Source organism: Megachile rotundata, chromosome 2 (assembly GCF_050947335.1).
Source record: "Megachile rotundata isolate GNS110a chromosome 2, iyMegRotu1, whole genome shotgun sequence".
NCBI classification, from domain to species: Eukaryota; Metazoa; Arthropoda; class Insecta; order Hymenoptera; family Megachilidae; genus Megachile; species Megachile rotundata.
In genome coordinates, this window is record NC_134984.1 from 17,728,753 (window position 1) to 17,747,676 (window position 18,924).

General features: G+C 39.5%; 1 protein-coding gene across 1 annotated transcript in view; it reads right to left on the reverse strand.

Moving 5' to 3' along the window:
- Positions 1-14,557, reverse strand: part of Fas2 (neural cell adhesion molecule fasciclin 2) — a 152,413-nt gene extending 137,856 nt beyond the window's left edge. Inside the window, exon 1 of the mRNA XM_076528902.1 lies at positions 14,262-14,557. Within this exon, the coding sequence (XP_076385017.1) occupies positions 14,262-14,328 (67 nt within the window). The 5' untranslated portion in view covers positions 14,329-14,557. The remainder of the gene's footprint in view (positions 1-14,261) is intronic.
- Between the last annotated feature and the right edge of the window lie 4,367 nt (positions 14,558-18,924).

Genomic DNA, 18,924 nt, shown 5'->3' on the forward strand with positions numbered 1-18,924 from the left:
TGATTCAAATGTGGCAGACATTTGTACGTTTGTGATATTGGCGGGAGATTTGAAATTGATTTTGGTAGTTACAATTTGAAGGACGGATTTGAAATTGATTTATATATTTATAATTTTTCCGGGAGATTGGAAATTGATTTATTTATTTGTAATTTTAGCTGCAGGTTGGAAATTGATTTTTGTAGTCGTAGTTTTGACGGCAAATTTAAAATTGATTGATATTTTTGTAACTTTAGCGGGAGGTTGAAAATTGATTTTTGCAATTTTAGTTTTGACGACAGATTTAAAATTGATTTATTTATTTGTAATTTTAGCAGGAGGTTGAAAATTGATTTTCAAAATTGTGGTTTTGGCGGCAGATTTAAAATTGATTTATCTATTTGCAATTTTAGCAGAAGGTTGAAAATTGATATTTACAATTGTGGTTTTGGCGGCAGATTTAAAATTGATTTATCTCTTTGCAATTTTAGCAGCAGGTTGGATATTGATTTTCGTAGTCGTAGTTTTGGCGGGAGATTCGAAATTGATTTATGTATTTGTACGTATTATAACATTTAAAACAAACAAATTGTAACGAAACTTATGGAATCATTTTTACGAATATGAAAATATCAGACGATTGTGTAATAAACATTTGAACAGATGAAGTTAAATATAAACACGTAATTAGTACACAAAATAATCTACACAAGTTTTATCAAACTACAAATATTCTGCAATACTCATACATAAGATAAAACATTAAAATGTCCTACAAACATATCTTCCATTTTTCCTGTTGCTTATCAAAAGAAATAAAGCAATCTGCATGTCAACCGACATAAAATTAACCTTAATTAATTCGTTTCCCGTTAAACTGAACAACAAAATCAACAGAATTATTTGTAAAGCGGTGCAACTTTAAAAGCTCATTTACAATTCATGTATCGAGTAACGATCGAAAGGGAAAATTATTATCGGCGTGTCGAGAAACGACGACGTAGCAGGTTCGAAAGCAAGCCTCTCGAACAATGTTCTCCGCTCAATTCGAGTTAATCAACCTCCCCCAGACGACTTAATTTCTCAAGGAAATATTCACGAGAGATTTCTCGAATGCTCGTTATTCGTAATATTCATCAAACTTAATAGCAACTATTCTCATCTCGGCATGCCGAATAAGAATCAACAATATCGCCCGGCATCAAAATTCCTCCAGAAAAATGTAATATCGCCCTCTCGACCGGCCACGGGGTTCAACGACTTCCTCTTCCCCTTCGGATAGTAATTCGTTCGAACAAACGTAGAAGGAGACGCAAGGAGACCGTCATCTGCTCGGAATATTTTAATTACAGCCTATTTCTACGATAACGATTTTTCCGTCGATGTCGAGAGACGTTCTCTAACGATATTGAGGGAAAAAGAACGAATCGTAGAGTGGCTCAGAATGTAGCCAGAGAAACGTAATTTGTCTGGACAGCGAACGACAACGATCGTAAAACGACCCGTGTAATTTCTGTACAGCGAAACATCGTGACAAAGAGAGGATTCGATACAAACTGAAACCGTTCGATTTTACGACAACGTTAAACCCGATGCCTTAATCGCGGATCTACGTCATAAAGATTACGGTGCCTGCCAACCGCTGATAAAACGGATCCTGGGAAATGTTAATTACCTGTTAGGTAATTCGCGGAAAACGTTGCAAATTCTTTAATGACTTTTTATCGTTTGTTAGGGTTGGTGGATATTTTGTAGGCTTTGAGATTGGGAGTATGATATAAAAGTTTATCTTCGATTTGGGAGAATGTAGCTTGAATGTTTGATGGTTTGGGAAAATTTTCCTAGATTTCTGTAATTGAAAATTTGTTTAAATTATCAAACTTGCAAGTTCTCTAATTTTTAAATTTCTAAAACAATCAATCTCTAAATCTTTACATTGATACATTTCTAAACTTATAAGTCTTCAAGTTTAGAAGTTGCCAAATCTTCAAATCCCTAACTGATTCGCTAACTGATCCCTAATTCATTTCCTAACATTTGTAACTTCCCAAATCTCTGATTCCTCAAATCTCTAATTCCTCGAATTCCTAACTTCCCAAATCTCTAATTTCCCAAGTCCCTATCTCCCCAAATTTCTAATTACATGCATCCCTAACTCCCCAAATCTCTAACTCCCCAAGTCCCTGACTCCCCAAGTCCCTGGCTCCCCAAGTCACTAACTCCCCAAGTCCCTAACTCTCCAAATCCTTAACTCTCCAAATCCCTAATTCCCCAAATCTCTAACTCCTCAAATCCCTAATTGCATGAATCCCTAACCCCCCAAATTCCTAACTCCCCAAATCTCTAATTTCCCAAGTTCCTAACTCCCCAAATCCCTAATTACATGAATCCCTAACTCCCCAAATCCCTAACTCCCCAAATCCCTAACTCCCCAAATCCCTAACTCCCCAAATCTCTAACTCCCCAAATCCCTAACTCCCCAAAAATCTCTAACTCCCTAAATCTCTAACTCGCTAAATTCCTAATTCCCCAAATCCCTAACTTCCCAAGATATTCATGAAACGACAAAAGTATCCTGTCCCCATACAACGAACACCTTATTCGACAAACCTCAAACAGTATTAACCGCAACAAACCGCGCCATGAAAGCTTGAAAACTTTGAAAGGAACACTTTGTTCCTGGTACACGGTCCAGATGCACGTGATTAAATAACAGCCGGCTGTTATTTTAGTAAGTTAGTCCCTCAGTAGCCCGTCCATCCAGAGATTCGTGGGTGGGCGTCAGTTTAATTCACGTCAAGTATTTAGCTAGTTAATCCTACGGGCAGTCTAGTGACGTCATCGAATCCTTCGACCACGGTTAGGCCCGGTTATATGAAACACGATTGGGGTCCACTCGTGCTCTGCTTTCTTACAATCCAATTGCGTTCTATTTAGTTTGGGTTCATTTCTAAAATGTGGAGACTATGTTTTGATGCTTGCAAGGAATTGTAAGGCTACTAAGTCATGTGCATTATTTTGTTAAAGCATGAGAGAGTACAGATTTGAAATTGCACAAAGTTGCCAGAGTGTCTCAAGAAGGTGAGATGTTTGAGATTTTATAGAGCTAGAAGTATGTACGTTAGAAATTCAATATGTTATAAGTTCTCCACATTAAAAATTCTCTACATCCCAAAATCGTCGCGTTTCAAATTACTTGTGTTCCAAATTCCCTACATTTCGAAATCCTCACGTTCCAAATTCCATACGTCCCTACCTTCCTGCGCCCCGAAATTCTCACATTCCAAATTCCCCACGTCTCCAGTCTCCTACGCCCCAAAATCCTCACGTCCCAAATTCTCTACGTCCCCAATTTCATACATCCCAAAATCCTCACGTCCCAAATTCTCTACGTCCCCAATTCCATGCATCCCAAAATCCTCACGTCCCAAATTCTCTACGTCCCCAATTCCATGCATCCCAAAATCCTCACGTCCCAAATTCTCTACGTCCCCAATTCCATACATCCCCAAATCCTCACATGCCCAAATCCTCACATCCCCAAATCCTCACATTCCCAAATCCTCACATCTCCAAATTCTCACATCCCCAAATCCTCACATCCCCAAATCCTTACATCCCCAAATCCTCACATCCCCAAATCCTCACATTCCCAAATCCTCACATCCCCAAATCCTCACATCCCCAAATCCTCACATCCCCAAATCCTCACATCCCAAAATCCTCACATCCCAAAATCCTCACATGCCCAATTCCTCACATCCCAAAATCCTCACCTTCCAAAAAACCCTAAGACTCCATAATTCCCATCTCCCAAGTCCCAAACTTAAAAAAGTTTCCTAGTTTTAAATTGGTATGAACATAATTGTACAGCAGCCAAACAGCCGCAACCGATCGCAAGTGGACGCAACGTTATCCGACCTGACTGACTTTCCATTCATTCGCTGGACACAGAGTCATCGTACTTTCTCGTTCGCCGGTCGTTGAATAAGTCCTTCTATGTATTATGCATAGAAGAGGTGCGACATCGCATTCAGCTTTCGTTTGGAAACTTAATAGTTCGAAACGCAAGAGGCTAAGTGGAGACGCGTGCTACCGTACAAAGCGACGCGACATTATATTGTTCGTTGACAATGATGCAACGTTCGCAAACGGATACCTTTGTGCTCGGAAAGGGACGCTGGTGAAAATGAAGATTGAACATTTCACCTACGTTTGTAACAATTTCATCAGAGGACGTAACTTCTGATATGACCAGAAATGTTTGTTGTGTACTTTGCACTTTGGTTATTGTGTTATTTTGATATAATCAAAGGTGGTTCGTAAAAGAGATCGGTAAAATAATTGTTAAATATTGTGGATCAACTTCTTGTTAAATAAAAAGTTAGGTTAGATAGTATGGTTGCAGAAATTTAATAAATGTAAATGATAGCAATATTTATTTATGGATAAAGAGATAAATCGATCTTTAAGTCTAAATGACAATTATTTCTGTTGTTGTATAATAATTGTTTAAATCTGTTGATGCATAATATTCTTTTAATCTGCCTGGATAATTAATTCGTTTACATCCGTTGGTACAAATAATTTTTCTGCTTTAATGACGCTGCAACGAAATGAATTTACAGAGCAACGGTGCTCATGTCTGTAAAGTACGAGATAAATATTGCATTTGATTCGTGAACTACCAAATATTTCTCGTTAAACAACAGCGCCGGTTACAGACGCAAATTTCCATAATTTAACCCTTGCTCGTATCAAAACTCGATGCAAATTCATACGAGCATTAAATGCGTCTGCTTTCGAATTACAAAATGCTTTCCTTTCAATTCATTTATTTTTTAATTCCACGTTGAAACGATCGTTGGTCACTGATGCATGAAATACAAAAAATCTACACTGTTTGAAAGCGTGTGTACACGAACGTTTTGAAAGGGTTGTATAACTTTTTGAAAAATTGTTTCAAAAAAAATTTCAATGAAGCTCGTGTTCCGGTAGTGGAAAGGCGTCAAAAATTTGACAAATTTCAACCAGTAAATCCACTTAACGAGCGATATTTAAACACTCGAACGCACGTGGGAACGCTAGCGGGCGCAGTTAACAATCGTTCAAAATTTCCGAACGTCAACAATAACGATCGCTGCACGCGACCACAGAAATACCACTCAATACGGGCTGCCATTAATAACAACGCACAACGCGGACGGTATTCCAGGTTGCGCGGACACGAAATTTCTCTATGGGTCAATGATTCTCGCTGATAGTTATTCGAACGCGGGTCTGCGGTATCAAAGTCGCGGAACAAAGAGACAAAAAAAAAATATAAAAGAACCGAGAGAGATAGCGAATACAAACGAGCTGAAACGCGCGAACATTACACGGGCAACTCGATCCAAGAATCTCCATGAGCGCGAGAAACCCTAGAAAGAGGAGGTCGTATCGAGATAAAACGTTTACTATCGTGAGACCTAACCCTTCGCGAACTTACCTAACGCTTTATTCCATATGTTACATGACACGCTTACGGTTTAACCTCTCTTCGGATTTCGGATTCTGCTGTTATCTTCGTTTATGGTTCACCTACTGATTTGCTTTGTGACGCTCCAAAGTTTACTGTTTAAAATGTTATAACTCATGTTAAATTTTTTGATATTCGATAGACAATATGCCTGGCAATATCTAGGAAAATTCTAGTATGATGGAGTTCTTTCGATAGTTTAGGGATATATAGGGGAATTCTAGAATATGTGTATGAAGACCTTTAGAGGAGTCTAGGAATATCTAGGGAAATTCAAGAATATATGTATGAAGACTTTACAAGAGCCTAGGGATATCTAGGAAAATTTTATAATATGTGCATGACGACTTTACAAGTACCTAGGGATATCTAGTGAAATTTTAGAATAAGTGCAAAGAGACTTTACGAGAATGTAGGGATATCTAGGAAATTTCTGAAATAAGTATAAGGAGACCTTATGAGAATTTAGGGATACCTAGAGAAATTTTAGAATAACTGTGTGGGCATCTTATGAGACCCTAAGGATATCTAGGGAAATTATAGAGCAAGTGTATGGAGATATTACAAGACGCTAGGAATATCTAGGAAAATTGTAGAACAAATGTGCGGAGATTTTACGAGAGCCTAAATATATCTAGGGATATTCTAGAATATGTGTATGGGATTCTTACAAAAATCTAGGGATATCTAGGAAAATTCTAGAATAAGTGTTTAGAGATGTTACGAGAACTTAGGGATATTTCAGACAAACCTAGTTAATTACATAAATATTTTGAGTGACAGGAGCACTAGAAATATTTTAGAACAGCCTAGATAATCATAGGAAAATTCTTCCCTATCAGTAACAAACATCGATATAAGCTAAACAAAATTGCAATTTTTAATTTTTCATAAATGACAAGTCTTGATCTTTAGCTTTAGAATAAGTAAACCGATTACACAAGTGTTAATACCAGAACTCTACATGTCCCTCATTTTTTGTCATCCCGATAAGATAGCTTATCAATTCGATCAGTCATTCGTACCGCGAGAACAACAGCAGGTGAAAATTACTTCTGTTCGGGGATTTTGAATGAACCCCCTCCTCTGTTCTCTGTTCTCGACGCTTGATTAATGTTTGGTACGCGCGAATTGAACATTCCTCTCGCGAGTCTACATTTCGCCCCTTCGGCGAAATATCGAGCACGAATATCAGAAATCGTAATTAAAAACGTGTCTCTGTCAATCGGCCGAGTCTCGTTAAGTGGTCCGCGCCTAATGACACGGAAATTATCGTCCTCGTCTTTATTAAAATGGAAAAGGAAATTCCGCGTTCCGAGGTGCATCGATTTCTGTTCCTTTTCGTCGGGCCTCTTTAATTAAGCAATTAAGTACGACGTTTGATGTTGAAATATAAATGAACGAAGCTCCGTTCGAGCATTCGATGAATTATTCTCATTAATGCCGGTAATTAAGATCGACAGGGAGACCCGTTGCCAATGACGCTCCTCTCGTTTCAATATAATGCGCCAAGTTTAGTAGTTTTCAAGGAAATCTAAACGGAATACACAATGTAGAATCACGATCGCATGTTTTCGTTGTTCGTGCTAGTAATTTGCGAAACTTTCGAAGCATTAGAAAGTACTGTAATTATTTCAAAGGGAGTACGATATTACGATTTGAAATTATAATACGATAATCGTGGGAAGCAGCATTGTTCAATAATGTAACGAACATAATGTGGCTCAGGAAATTAATTATGCCGTGAAACCGAATCGGTTTAAGATTCGTTGAGATCATTCTTCTACTTGAATGGGATGTAAAACGATTAATCGCTATAATATTTAATAATAAAAAGAGGCAACTGGAACGAGGTAACTTCTAATTCAGATGAAAAGAGAGTGCATATTTTTCCATAAAATCAATTTTTTGTAGAAGAAACGATAGTCCACTCCGTATAGTTACACTATTACATTACGATATCATTAAATTACATACGAGCACACTTCGAGAAAATTACACGTTTTCTAATGACACCGTTCAGGCACACGTAACGCCACCTTTGTATCTCAGAAAAATTCCGACACCCAAGTTTTACTATCGTTGCATCATCGACACCAACGCAAACGTTCCATTTCAAATGCCACGACCTGCGGAAAAACAACAAACATTTGAACAAAATCCCTATCGCGGTAACGATCCGTTTGAATTCGCAGCAGAAACGCGCGCTTCGCAAACAACTTAGGAGCGTACATAGCACTGTGGGTCCCTGGTCCAAAGGACTGGGTTTATTCAAACCAAATGGACCTTAATGAAAATATGGAGAACCAAGGGAAATAAGGTACGCAGAGATGCACAATGTAGAGATTCTGTTAGAAATGAAATAGAAGCTTTGTAGATATCTATTCTTCGGATTTGAGGTGCACAATGGTTATTCAAAGCAAACAGACTTGGTGAAAATATGAAGAGTACTGAGGGAATTAAATCAGGTATTTGGTGCGTAAGATGGAGATATTGTTAGAAATTGTAATTGTGGAGCGATGAGAAATATAAAATTTGCATATCTTAAGATTCTAAAATTTCAACGTGTCCTGAGGTGCTAGTCTTCTAAGATTCTGGTATTCTGAAGTTTTAACGTGATAAAGTCTTATTAACCTAAAATCTTGACATCCCAAAGTGTTGACATCTTAAAGTCCTCGCCTCTTAAAGTCCTCGTCTCTTAAAGTCCTCGTCTCTTAAAGTCCTCGTCTCTTAAAAGTCCCCATCTCCTTAAAGTCCTGACATCCTAAGGTCTTGCTATCCTAAAGTCCTCATCTCCTAAAGTCCTCACCTTCTAAACTCCTCACCTTCTAAAGTCCTCATCTCCTAAAGTCCTCACCTCCAAAAGACCTCACCGTCCTAAAGTCCTCACCTCCTAATGTCTTCACCTCCTAAAGTCCTCCCCTCCTAAAGTCCTCCCCTCCTAAAGTCCCCACAGCTAAAGTCCCGACATCCAAAAATCCCAAAAACTCCGAAATCCCAAAACCCCATCACCAACGATATTTATCGAATCAAACACATGTTACAAGCCACAGGAACAAAAAATATCGCTGTATGTTTTTTAAAAATTTAAAAAAAATAGCCTTTGCGAATCTCTGTTCTAGACGGTAAAACAAGCCACAAACGGCAGTTTCTATTTCATCAAGTGGGTGGTGATACTCCTCCAATTTCCGGGTTATTTCAGCAGAGAACACCGTTGAAACAAGCCCCGTGTGCTTTATGTTTGTTTTTCATTTCCTACCGAAAAAATCGCTAATTATCGAGCATGGAAACGCAAAGCGAGCGTACCAAGTATTTTTCTCCTTGTTCGTTCGCTACTCCAACCTTGCGCGTTTCTCTTCGTCCGTTTCTGTCTTTCCACCGGAAAAAACAGCTTCTTTTTTACGACGACGTTGAACATATTAGTCAAAAAAAAAAGAGAGTCCGTTACGACTCGTTAAACGGCGCCACTGCAGTTCCTCGGTTTCCGACGAGTATTTTATCCGTGGTCCACGTAATAACCATAATCAAGGGTTTCTCGCGACTATCCGCGCCTCTGTGGTACCGTTCGCCCCTTCACTTTTATTGTTACCACTTTATTTGATCGCTAGTTTTTCCTTTCGTGCTCCTGGCGTGACGTAATCGCTGTGAAAAATTTCAGGAGGCCCTGTTTTGGTTCCGCTAGTTACACGGGGAACAATGGGGTAATTAGGAGGTTCTTAGGGGAGATCATTCCCTTAATTTCTCTAATTCATAAATCTCCAAATCTTTGAATAGGAAAGTTAAAGTCGTAATTCCCAAATCTCCACAACCTGACTCCTAAGTCTTCAAACTACATGTTCCAATTCCTAAATCTTCAGATCTCTGAAACTCCAAATTCATATATCATCAAGTTACTACATCACCAAGCTTCTAAATCTTCGGGTCTCTAAAGCCCCAAATATCTAAGTCCCAAAATGTTTATATGCCTCAATTCTTAAATGTCTATATTGGTAGAACCCCAAATTTTGACCGTCTCAAATTACTAAACCCCTAAATTCTCAAATTTCTACATCCCCAACTATCTAAGTTTCCAAATTCTTAAATCCCCAAATTCCCACACCACCAAATTCCTAAACCCCAAATTTCCACACTTCCAAATGCCTAAACCCCCAAATTTCTAAATTCCCTAACTTCCTAAGTCTCCAAATTCCTAAATCCCCAAATGCCTAAACCCCCAAATTTCTAAATTCTCTAACTTCCTAAATTTCCAAATTCCTAAATCCCCAAATGCCTAAACCCCCAAATTTCTAAATTCTCTAACTTCCTAAATCTCCAAATTCCTAAATCCCCAAATACTAATTCTCCAAATATCCACCTTCCCAAGTTCCAAATGTCCACCTCTCCACCATCCCAAACTTCCACTTGCTCGCACCACAAATGAAGCGCTGTCGCCATCGGCAAAACTAAGATATCTATCCACGCCAGTCAAAAATCCCAGTTACGTGAACATCCTCTCGTGTTTTATCGGAGCACGCAAGTAGCATTTTACAAGGTAGCTGCAATCGTGAGTTGAAGCTCGGAAAAAGGGTCTAAAAAGGTGCAACGGTTGCTTCGTTATATTTATGCGACACGATAATGGTAAGCCAGAGAATGGAACTTTAATGGCTCCGGAATCCACGGGTCCATAGGAACGGGTCATCGCGTAACAATGCAACGAAAAGAAAAAAAAGGTGGATCGATGACCCTTCGCGTGTGGGTTCATGCACTGTGTGACGAGGCTCCGTCGGAGAAAAATAAAAATGCCAGGAGGAACCCGGGGCACGCGTTTCTGCGTCGCAATTTACAACACTGAAACGAGGAAAAAAGGTCAGCCACGGGGCTTTTTATTCTCTTGAGAAATATTGACGGGCATCTGTATGGGTTTCGTTAATTCAAGCTTGATTGCGACGGACACAATTCACGAATTTATGAATTCTCTTGAAACGGGGTTTCGATCATGATTGAAACTGCGAAACACAAGCCTGGGTATTAGGTAGCCTCATAATAAAGGAAACGTTTAATCAATCCGAGATGATACGATATCAACAATATTTGTAATCGATAATTACAAGTGGGTTTCTCTTTAGATGATGTTGGTATTAGCAATTTTTTCCCTGATAAATGTAAGCTAGTTTTATATAAAAATATAAATCAATGAATAATGAGCACTATTTTCTTATTAAATTATTTCTGTAAAATCCTGTGGGTGTCATAACACTTTAATAAGAAAGATAGGGGTCTGACCACATATGTGTATGAGGAAAATATGTTCCAATATTTTTAATTCGGTTTAATACTCTTAAATATAATTTAGCTTCATAATTGTTACGGTTGGTAAAAAGTGAAACCAGAGTGACATTTTTCTCCGCTAGAGCATGTCTACGTCTACGTCATAAGCAGTACGTGGAAGTAGTTCATACGTCACAACCATTTAATAAAATATCCTACAGCAAGTACAGATATTTTTAAGAATCTCAAAATTAAAAATTTTCATAACTCATGCCCGTCACTTTATTCAGAATCCTCATAACTCTCAGACTTCAAGTCTTGTTCATAACCTAACCATTCAAGTCGAATAACATTTTTAGGTAAATTTAATCAAATTCATCCGTCAATAGGTTATCTCAGCTGCATCTAAAATTTGTCTCGTCCCGAGATCTCACTATTCAGGGTCTCAGTTTTCCATTGTTGCGACACTTTCTCCGAGAGATCGGCTTTGTGCCACAGACTCCGAAAAAAGAGTACCGATATTCCGGGTATACGCGTAAGTCATAGCCAGAGCCGAACAATGACAAATAAATTTCAGGAGAAAAAAAAGGCTAACGCCTTTCTCGGAGGTTAGGAGTATGTACGCGCCATAACCGTGGCGGAGTGCTCCGAAAGTGAAACGGGGTCTACTGAAACGGTACCGCGTGTCCCGTCTCTCTCGCGATGGCCATTTATAAATTACAACCGGTGAGCGAGCAGAGGCACGCTCATAGGGACAACGAGACAAAAAGAGGAAAAAGGACGGGTCCCGTCGAGACTCCACGAAACCGGACTGAAACGACCCAGCGCCGGCGGAATATACGGGCGGAGAGGGCGATTGCCCGGGGCGCCACTTCCACCGCTATAAAAATATCTTAGTATTTCTCTTATTATGCAAATAAAGAAATTCGGACCGCACGCGTTTCAAACAAAAGTTGACGCACGTTTTCCCGCCAAAAGCTATACCTGCCCCACCATTAAACCTTTGCAAATCAGCCTTAAGTATAGTACTCTCGACATAATACCAACGCTTCATTTTCTTAATGAAGAGACTTGAAAATTGGAGAAGTTTGAAACAACTGGAAATTTGAGTCTATGGAAGTTTGGGGACTTAAGAATTTTGCTGTTTGAGTAATTAGGAAATATTGAAGTTTGAATAATTAAAAAATCTACAAATTGAAAATTTGAAGATTTGGCAAACTCTAAAATGAATACTGAAAATTTAGAAATTTAAAATTTAAAATTTAGAAATTTAGAAATTTGGGAATAGACCTAGAAATCTAAGTGTAGCAAATTGAAAGTCGAAATTTGAGAATTTCAAACCTGAACATTTGAAAGTACCAAAATTAAAAAATTTCAGATTATCCCCTTTAAGGAAGTTGCCAAAGAATTTGAAAAGTGGCCCCGTATCATATTTCGTGTATAATCAATTCGTCCCTGAAGCGAAGAAGCACGAAGACAGGCAACGTCGAAGAGTACGAAGGAGTTGACGTAGCCGAGGATCATAAATGGACGATCGAAAACGAAAGGGAGTACGAAGTTGTACGTCCAGTCTTTCTACCGACGGCAATTTGCACCGACCATACGGACAGGTATATTTGATTGTGCACCGAGGCCGTCGCTGCAATTTCATGGAATACGCTCGAAGAACACAAAGGCGACGCAACAGAGCCTGACTTTCAGGTTACGTTTCCCTGATTCCCTTGGGAGCGACCAGGGGGCCTCCCAGCGGTCCCTTGGAGGTCAGGTTATTGTTAGCGGAAAGCCGAGTCCCGTGCAAGGTGCACCTACTTAGGCGCCTCACGTACAGGTGCAACACGATCGTTTGTTCAGGTGTCGGAGACTTTGCTTAGGCCCGCATTTAACCAACGGTCTACCTTCCTCAGGGCCGGTCCAAGATCTCAGGTACCGGAATTGCCCACAATTTAACGAGCCAAAGATAAATGAGGAATGAATTCCTACTTTGTCTTGGTAAAATTATTCACTCAACTAAAGCTATCAACAATTTAAAACTCTAAAAATAACTTGCGGTACCAAATTTTTCCCAATAAAAATATCATGCAATAAAAAATTTATTCCCTATTTCAGTTTGTGAAATATTTTATTTTTGAAATTTATGTTTGGGGATTGAAATCATTAACTATATTGAAATCGTTAATTGTGGATATAGGAGCTTATGCGTAATTGCAGAGAACTATGAATACTCCATACAGTCCATAATACTCCAGTAGGGATGCAGCCATTTTATCTGTATTCTATCTATAAATTATCTGTAAATCTATACTGTATCCAAACTGAATTATTTGATTAAACTCCTAGGGCTAGGTTAAAGTTTAAATTAGGTTAGGTTAGTAAGGTCAGGTCAAGTTAGGCGTGGTTACTAAAATAGGTTATACTGGTTAAGTTAGGTTAGGGTTAAATATTCTTGTTCAAACTCCAAACATAATCTAATCAGATTTAAAGCAAAAATAGTACGATAAAATTCCGCGTACATTCTTCACATATCGATCAATACTCGGGACCTCGATGATACATCGATTATCAATAGCATTGCGATATTATCAATATTTCGGTATACATTAGCAATTGCAATTCTAAATTTAAACTTAGAGCAGAGCAGAAGTAGCAAATACGTTTCTTTTGTTCCTGAATAGTTTCCCATCCTACAAATGCTCCTTAAGACCATCGATTAGAAAAATTGCAGATAGGAATCAATCAGTCCAGGAAGCCTAATTAATATCTACTTTCCATTAAGATCTATCGAAAATGACATGATGCACTGAAGCAGTACTAAAAAAGATATTATCTACTGCTAGAAATGAGGCGCAGGAAATGTACATTCCTATATTTTGAAAAAAGATTCGTTGAAAGGTGCTGTGGTTACTAGCGCGTCATTGAATCTGACTTTTCTTCTTTGCCGTACGGACTCACACACATCGAAGAGTGACTCATGATCGATAGATTACGTTCCGATACTATCTCTTTCATTTACGATATCGCGCGTCGCATTTTGACATCAGTGGCACCTATGTGGTTAATGAACCACGCGCATCTGTGACCACTTTGAACACAGGTGCAAGTCGAAAACGTTATTCACTCGCGTAGCAGTCACGCAACGACAAAAAGCACGCCTATTGGAGTCGCACAAAGGCGTCACACGGACCTCGGTCGGGTTCCGGTGACCGCGACGCCGAACGAACGTTTGAATTCGTACGAGGTTGCCGCGCTCCGCCAACGCGGCAAAGAATAACCGGTCAAGTTCAGTAACGGAGAAAAGTCCGTGGCCGATCGAAATGAAATTCCAGCGTTCGTGCATTTCGCTCGAATTCCACGGTGCTGCGCGTTGGTTAACCACCTGCTGAGCGATCGCGTGCCAGCCAGAATACCGCGGTAACTTTGGTCTCGGGGAAAGCGCAAAAACTTTGTGGGAACGTGCACGTGTCCGTTCGGTAGCTCGCGTTTCGCACACGGGTTTTGTAATAGATCGTCGAACACTCACCCATTAACGGCAATAATGCGAGAACAGCGAGCGTGGCAGAGGCCCGACGATGCTCGCGCGCTGCCATCGTTGACAGTGAATTCCTCTTCTCGCACTGGACGAAGGTCTTTACTGTTAAATCGTCCGGTTTTTACTTTGCCACAAAATCCCAGTCACACTGACCACTGGACACACGGAGCGATCGTTCGATGTATACCGATCAAACTAAACGTTACAAGACATCGGGTCTATGAACGACTATCCCCGCACGTCGTATCGTCACGCTAGCCGATTTCAGACTGTGGCGGGGAGCAGCTCGTACGCGCTCGGCTCGGCCTTCGGTCACGTTCGGCCGTCTTCGGCTACCACCGGTACGCTACTCGACACGCAGGTACGAACGAGGTAGCGAGTGGGAAAGCCACGATCTCGCGGAGAACCGCGAAATCAACCGATTCTTCCTCTCGTCCGTTACGTTTCTTCTTTTTTTCCTTCGTTTCTTCCCTTTTCCTCTGTTTTACGCGCATCCTTGCATTTTTATACACCTCCACGAGAATGCGACGGCCTTGCCAGCAGTTATTCCTTTTTCCACGTTGAATATTCAACGCCGGATGTTTCCGACCATTTTTTCGAGACATTAGGAGATGTCTGTTGCATTTCGGGACGTGATATATGGCGGCAATATTTAATTTTGCACCGATTATCTTGGTCGACATTTTACCATTCGTAAACAGAATGGATTTGTTACTGAACAAATCCTTATGCCGATTTTATGATTCTTTTTAATATTTTTATGAAGAGTAACTTGAGTCAGTATATTGATTTATTTATTTTTCATATAATTATTTTTATATAAGATCGGTAGTATTCTTTCCCTTTTTCTTATGAACTACATATATTTTTTGTCAATAAAATATACAAAAAAGCCTGTGATATACATACTTAAATATAATTACATAAGAGAGTTCCAAGGTACTAGGAAGATTAATTACAAGGAAACTTTTAATCTGCTTTATTTACTTAGGCCCCGTGCAGTGGAGTTAGGTCAATTCTGATGTTTACGAAAGGTACAGCGCTTCACTCAAAATTTTTGATCAAAGAATTTTTATGTTGGAGAATAATATGTAGGACTATAATTTTGGTCATTATAACATTAATGGACATAAAAATTACATGAAAATAATTATTACGTTGTTAAAAGTGTTCCATAATATTTTTCTTAGAGACGCGTATACTGTAAAGTCGTCAAACTCGATTTTCTCGAAAACAAAGCATCGCATAAACCAATTTCTATTCTCAAGAGAAATCAGTCTCGAACCGTTGTACAATTTTGGGACCACCTTTAACATTGTTCCGCAAGTATCCGCTACAGATATAATTGCTTTAAAAAACTACTTCGATAACCAAATATTTCCAGCTACTCCATTGCATAATGCCAGAATTTCGCCAACTCGGGTGGCCTGTTATTCAATCAACGTTAATTCTATTCGTAGCGTCGTTATCACGAAATCGCGTTACTCGATGCTGTAACGCTGTTAATTTTACAATGCAGCGAACTCTTTCCGACGACCAAAACAAGCGACTAGGTGTTACCGAGAGGCGCAGTCGAGGCTCGTGGAAAACACGTTTAATCAAATTCGTGTCGCGCATTATCAAGCAAACAGAAGAACGCGAGATAAGGGATTTACATTTCCAACGGAATCGGCCGAGATCCGAGGAAAACCTCTCTTCAATGACAATTAACCTTCTTATCGCGTCGTAACCAAAGAATTAATAATTTAAACGATCTCCTTGGCGCGAACGCGTCGGTTTTCACTACTTTATCACGCACGTACGACACCGTCGTTTTCCCCCTTAAAGAGTCTCACGAAGGCACTTCACGGTACTCGACATTGGAGCGGTTCGCTTTCAGCAGGCGACTATTCTTGAGAGTCGCCATAGTTTATTATGTACCTTTTTGTCACTTCATCTATCACCGATTTCAACGTCACGAGAGCCTGTGCGTTCTGATCACTAGTGTGGTCACAGCTGTAAAATGGCTTAGTCTATTTTTGTGTTAGTGTTTACAAAAATTTTTTATAATTAAATCTACATCAGCAGTTCTCAAGTTCGCAAGAGGGTTTACACCTTCGTATATAGAAATTAATTTTTGTCCAGCAAGCATTAACGTTGTATTAAATTAAATCATATTTGATATAATTATCCTAGAGACGATACAAATTTTGTATGTACGATTCTGACAAATGTACAAAAAGATTGAGACGCTCGCAATTTTTCAAGCTGAGTTTGACAAGAATTTCCGAACTTCCAAGTCAGTCTTAAACTTCCTCTCCGTTCAAATTGACACGGAAAAATGATCCCGGTTAAAAAGGATATAAAGTAAAATTCTGATAGTATAAGACACCGATAAAGTTTCATCAACTTTATATTCTAGGAGTCTCCTATGCAACTACATTAACTCCTAGCTTACTCATCGTAATTATGACTGTACCGACTGCGGTAATAATACTCCGGAAAGCTCAACCGTGTTTGACATTTTATTACTGAGAAGTTACTTTCGTCATCGACTTTACCGTCCTTCGGTGACCCCGTCTTTTTTTAATAATTATTTTAGTGCTACTTTACGACTCGCAGCAGCTACGGCTTCTCGATCCCCTGGAAACTTTATTTGAAAAATTGACAGAAATATAAGTTTCTTCTAAAATCCTTAAACGCAGGCATCGTAGCGGAGGATTTAACCCTGGAAATGGCGGTGGCGTCCGTAACTTTACTTAACTTTTTTAAGTAGATACAGCGGTCGACGTGAAAGTAGGATTTAGCTGCGCGAAAATTAACAACTTGTATAAAAAACGCCTGGCTTCCCAGGGTTAGATAGCAGTGGTAAAACGTTGGACAAATGCTAAAGTAAATTGTAACACAACGTTAACGTATTCTACTGCTAACAAATATTCACGCGTGACCTACTTGCTTACAATGTTTACAATTAACGTTCTTTACAATTATCGTTATTCACCGCTCGCAAAAATACAGTGTCATCTCAGAAGATAATACAGAAAAGCAACCACACGTTCCCTTAATTATAGCGCACGAAACTGTTATTTGGTCTCGGTTGCAAATAAATCAATAATGATTAAGATCGACTACGGTTACCTAATTAAAGGTAAGGTTAACTGATTAGTTCCCAATTAACGATCGATATCGGACGGCCAATATGTATCAGATTTCCTGCAAGTTAAGTGTTAATACTCGGTCTTCGAGGGTGAGCACACACATAATTCACAGACGAAAGGGTTAATGGCGCAGATGTGCGTTCGGAAACCGTGCAAATATAGCTGTCACGGATAGTTCCGGCTTAATGAAACCCGCGATAATGTCACGTGTATGTACATGCAACCGTTGCACCTGACGAAGCAGCGCTATTCTACGTGCGAAAATCCAACGCTTGCACCAGAGATTTTCCTAGACTAAAAAATAGAACCGATCTCGTGCCAGGCTTGGCAAATATACGACGATGCTGTTTTTTACGCTTTTCGCGTAATCTTTCGAACAAGGATTAACAGACGGGAGAGTTTGCATATTTAAATTTCAAATTTTCTAAATTACTAAATTTCTGAATTTTTATATTATCAAATTTCCAAACCTTCAATTCAAATTTCTAAGTTTCTAAGTCTTTAGTTTTCTAAGTGTATGACCAAATTTCTTAATTCCTAGTTTATCAAATTTCTGGATTCCCAAATTCCTAAGATTCATCCCCAAGTTTCTAAGCATATGACTCCTCAACTTCTTACATTTCCAGACTCTCAGATTAATAAATTCCTACGTTCCGAATTTCCCAATTTTCCAAATTTCTGGATCCCCAAATTCCTAATCCCCAAAATCCTCAAATCTCCAAATCCTCAATTTCCCAAGTATATAGCTCCCCAACTTACAACCCATAACTTAAATTTCCAAATACTCAAATTTCTAGATTCGCAAATTCCCAAATCTCCAACATCTATTACACCCCACTCCACATCCTAAATTTTACAACTTCCAAATTTCGAAGCTGTAACTCTTTCCACCCCATATTTCCCTAACGAAGATTAGATCCCAAGTATCGTACGCGTTAAAAACGAGGTTTGGAAACGTCAGTGGTCTCCGAGCTCTTTTATTTAGAAAAACACAGGCCGCCACCCCCGGCCGCCAAAAGACCGCTGTTCAAATAAACCGAGCGACCCCTTGGTGGTTTTACCTCGTGGCACTCTTCGTCTTTCGTCGGTTGGGGAAAGGTTGTGCTACACCGTTGACCCGTTGCCTGGAGAAAGAAACCCACTGTCGTTTGTCATTGGCCTGTTTACAGCTCGAATGAATTGGGCGCAAGAATTTTCTCGCGTCTAGGATGAATTTGTTTTCGTTGCGCGGAGCGATGGGGCTCGTCAATCACGAACGTCAAACAGATTCAGCCTAGTAAACAGACACGAAGAGAGGGATGATCGTTAATTAAGCTTCACTGACGAGACGTTCGTGAAAGAAACCGCGTGAAAGGTTGGGATGTTAATCTTTCCCTTCGGGTATTCATCGGACACTCGAGTCCGCGAACTTTCCAGCTTGTCCCTTGACACGCTTGAAAAGGAACGACCCACGGCTTTTCTCGCTCTTCGAGGCAAACACTGAAAGTGGATCTCGGTTTGCCAAAGTGTCGGACGTT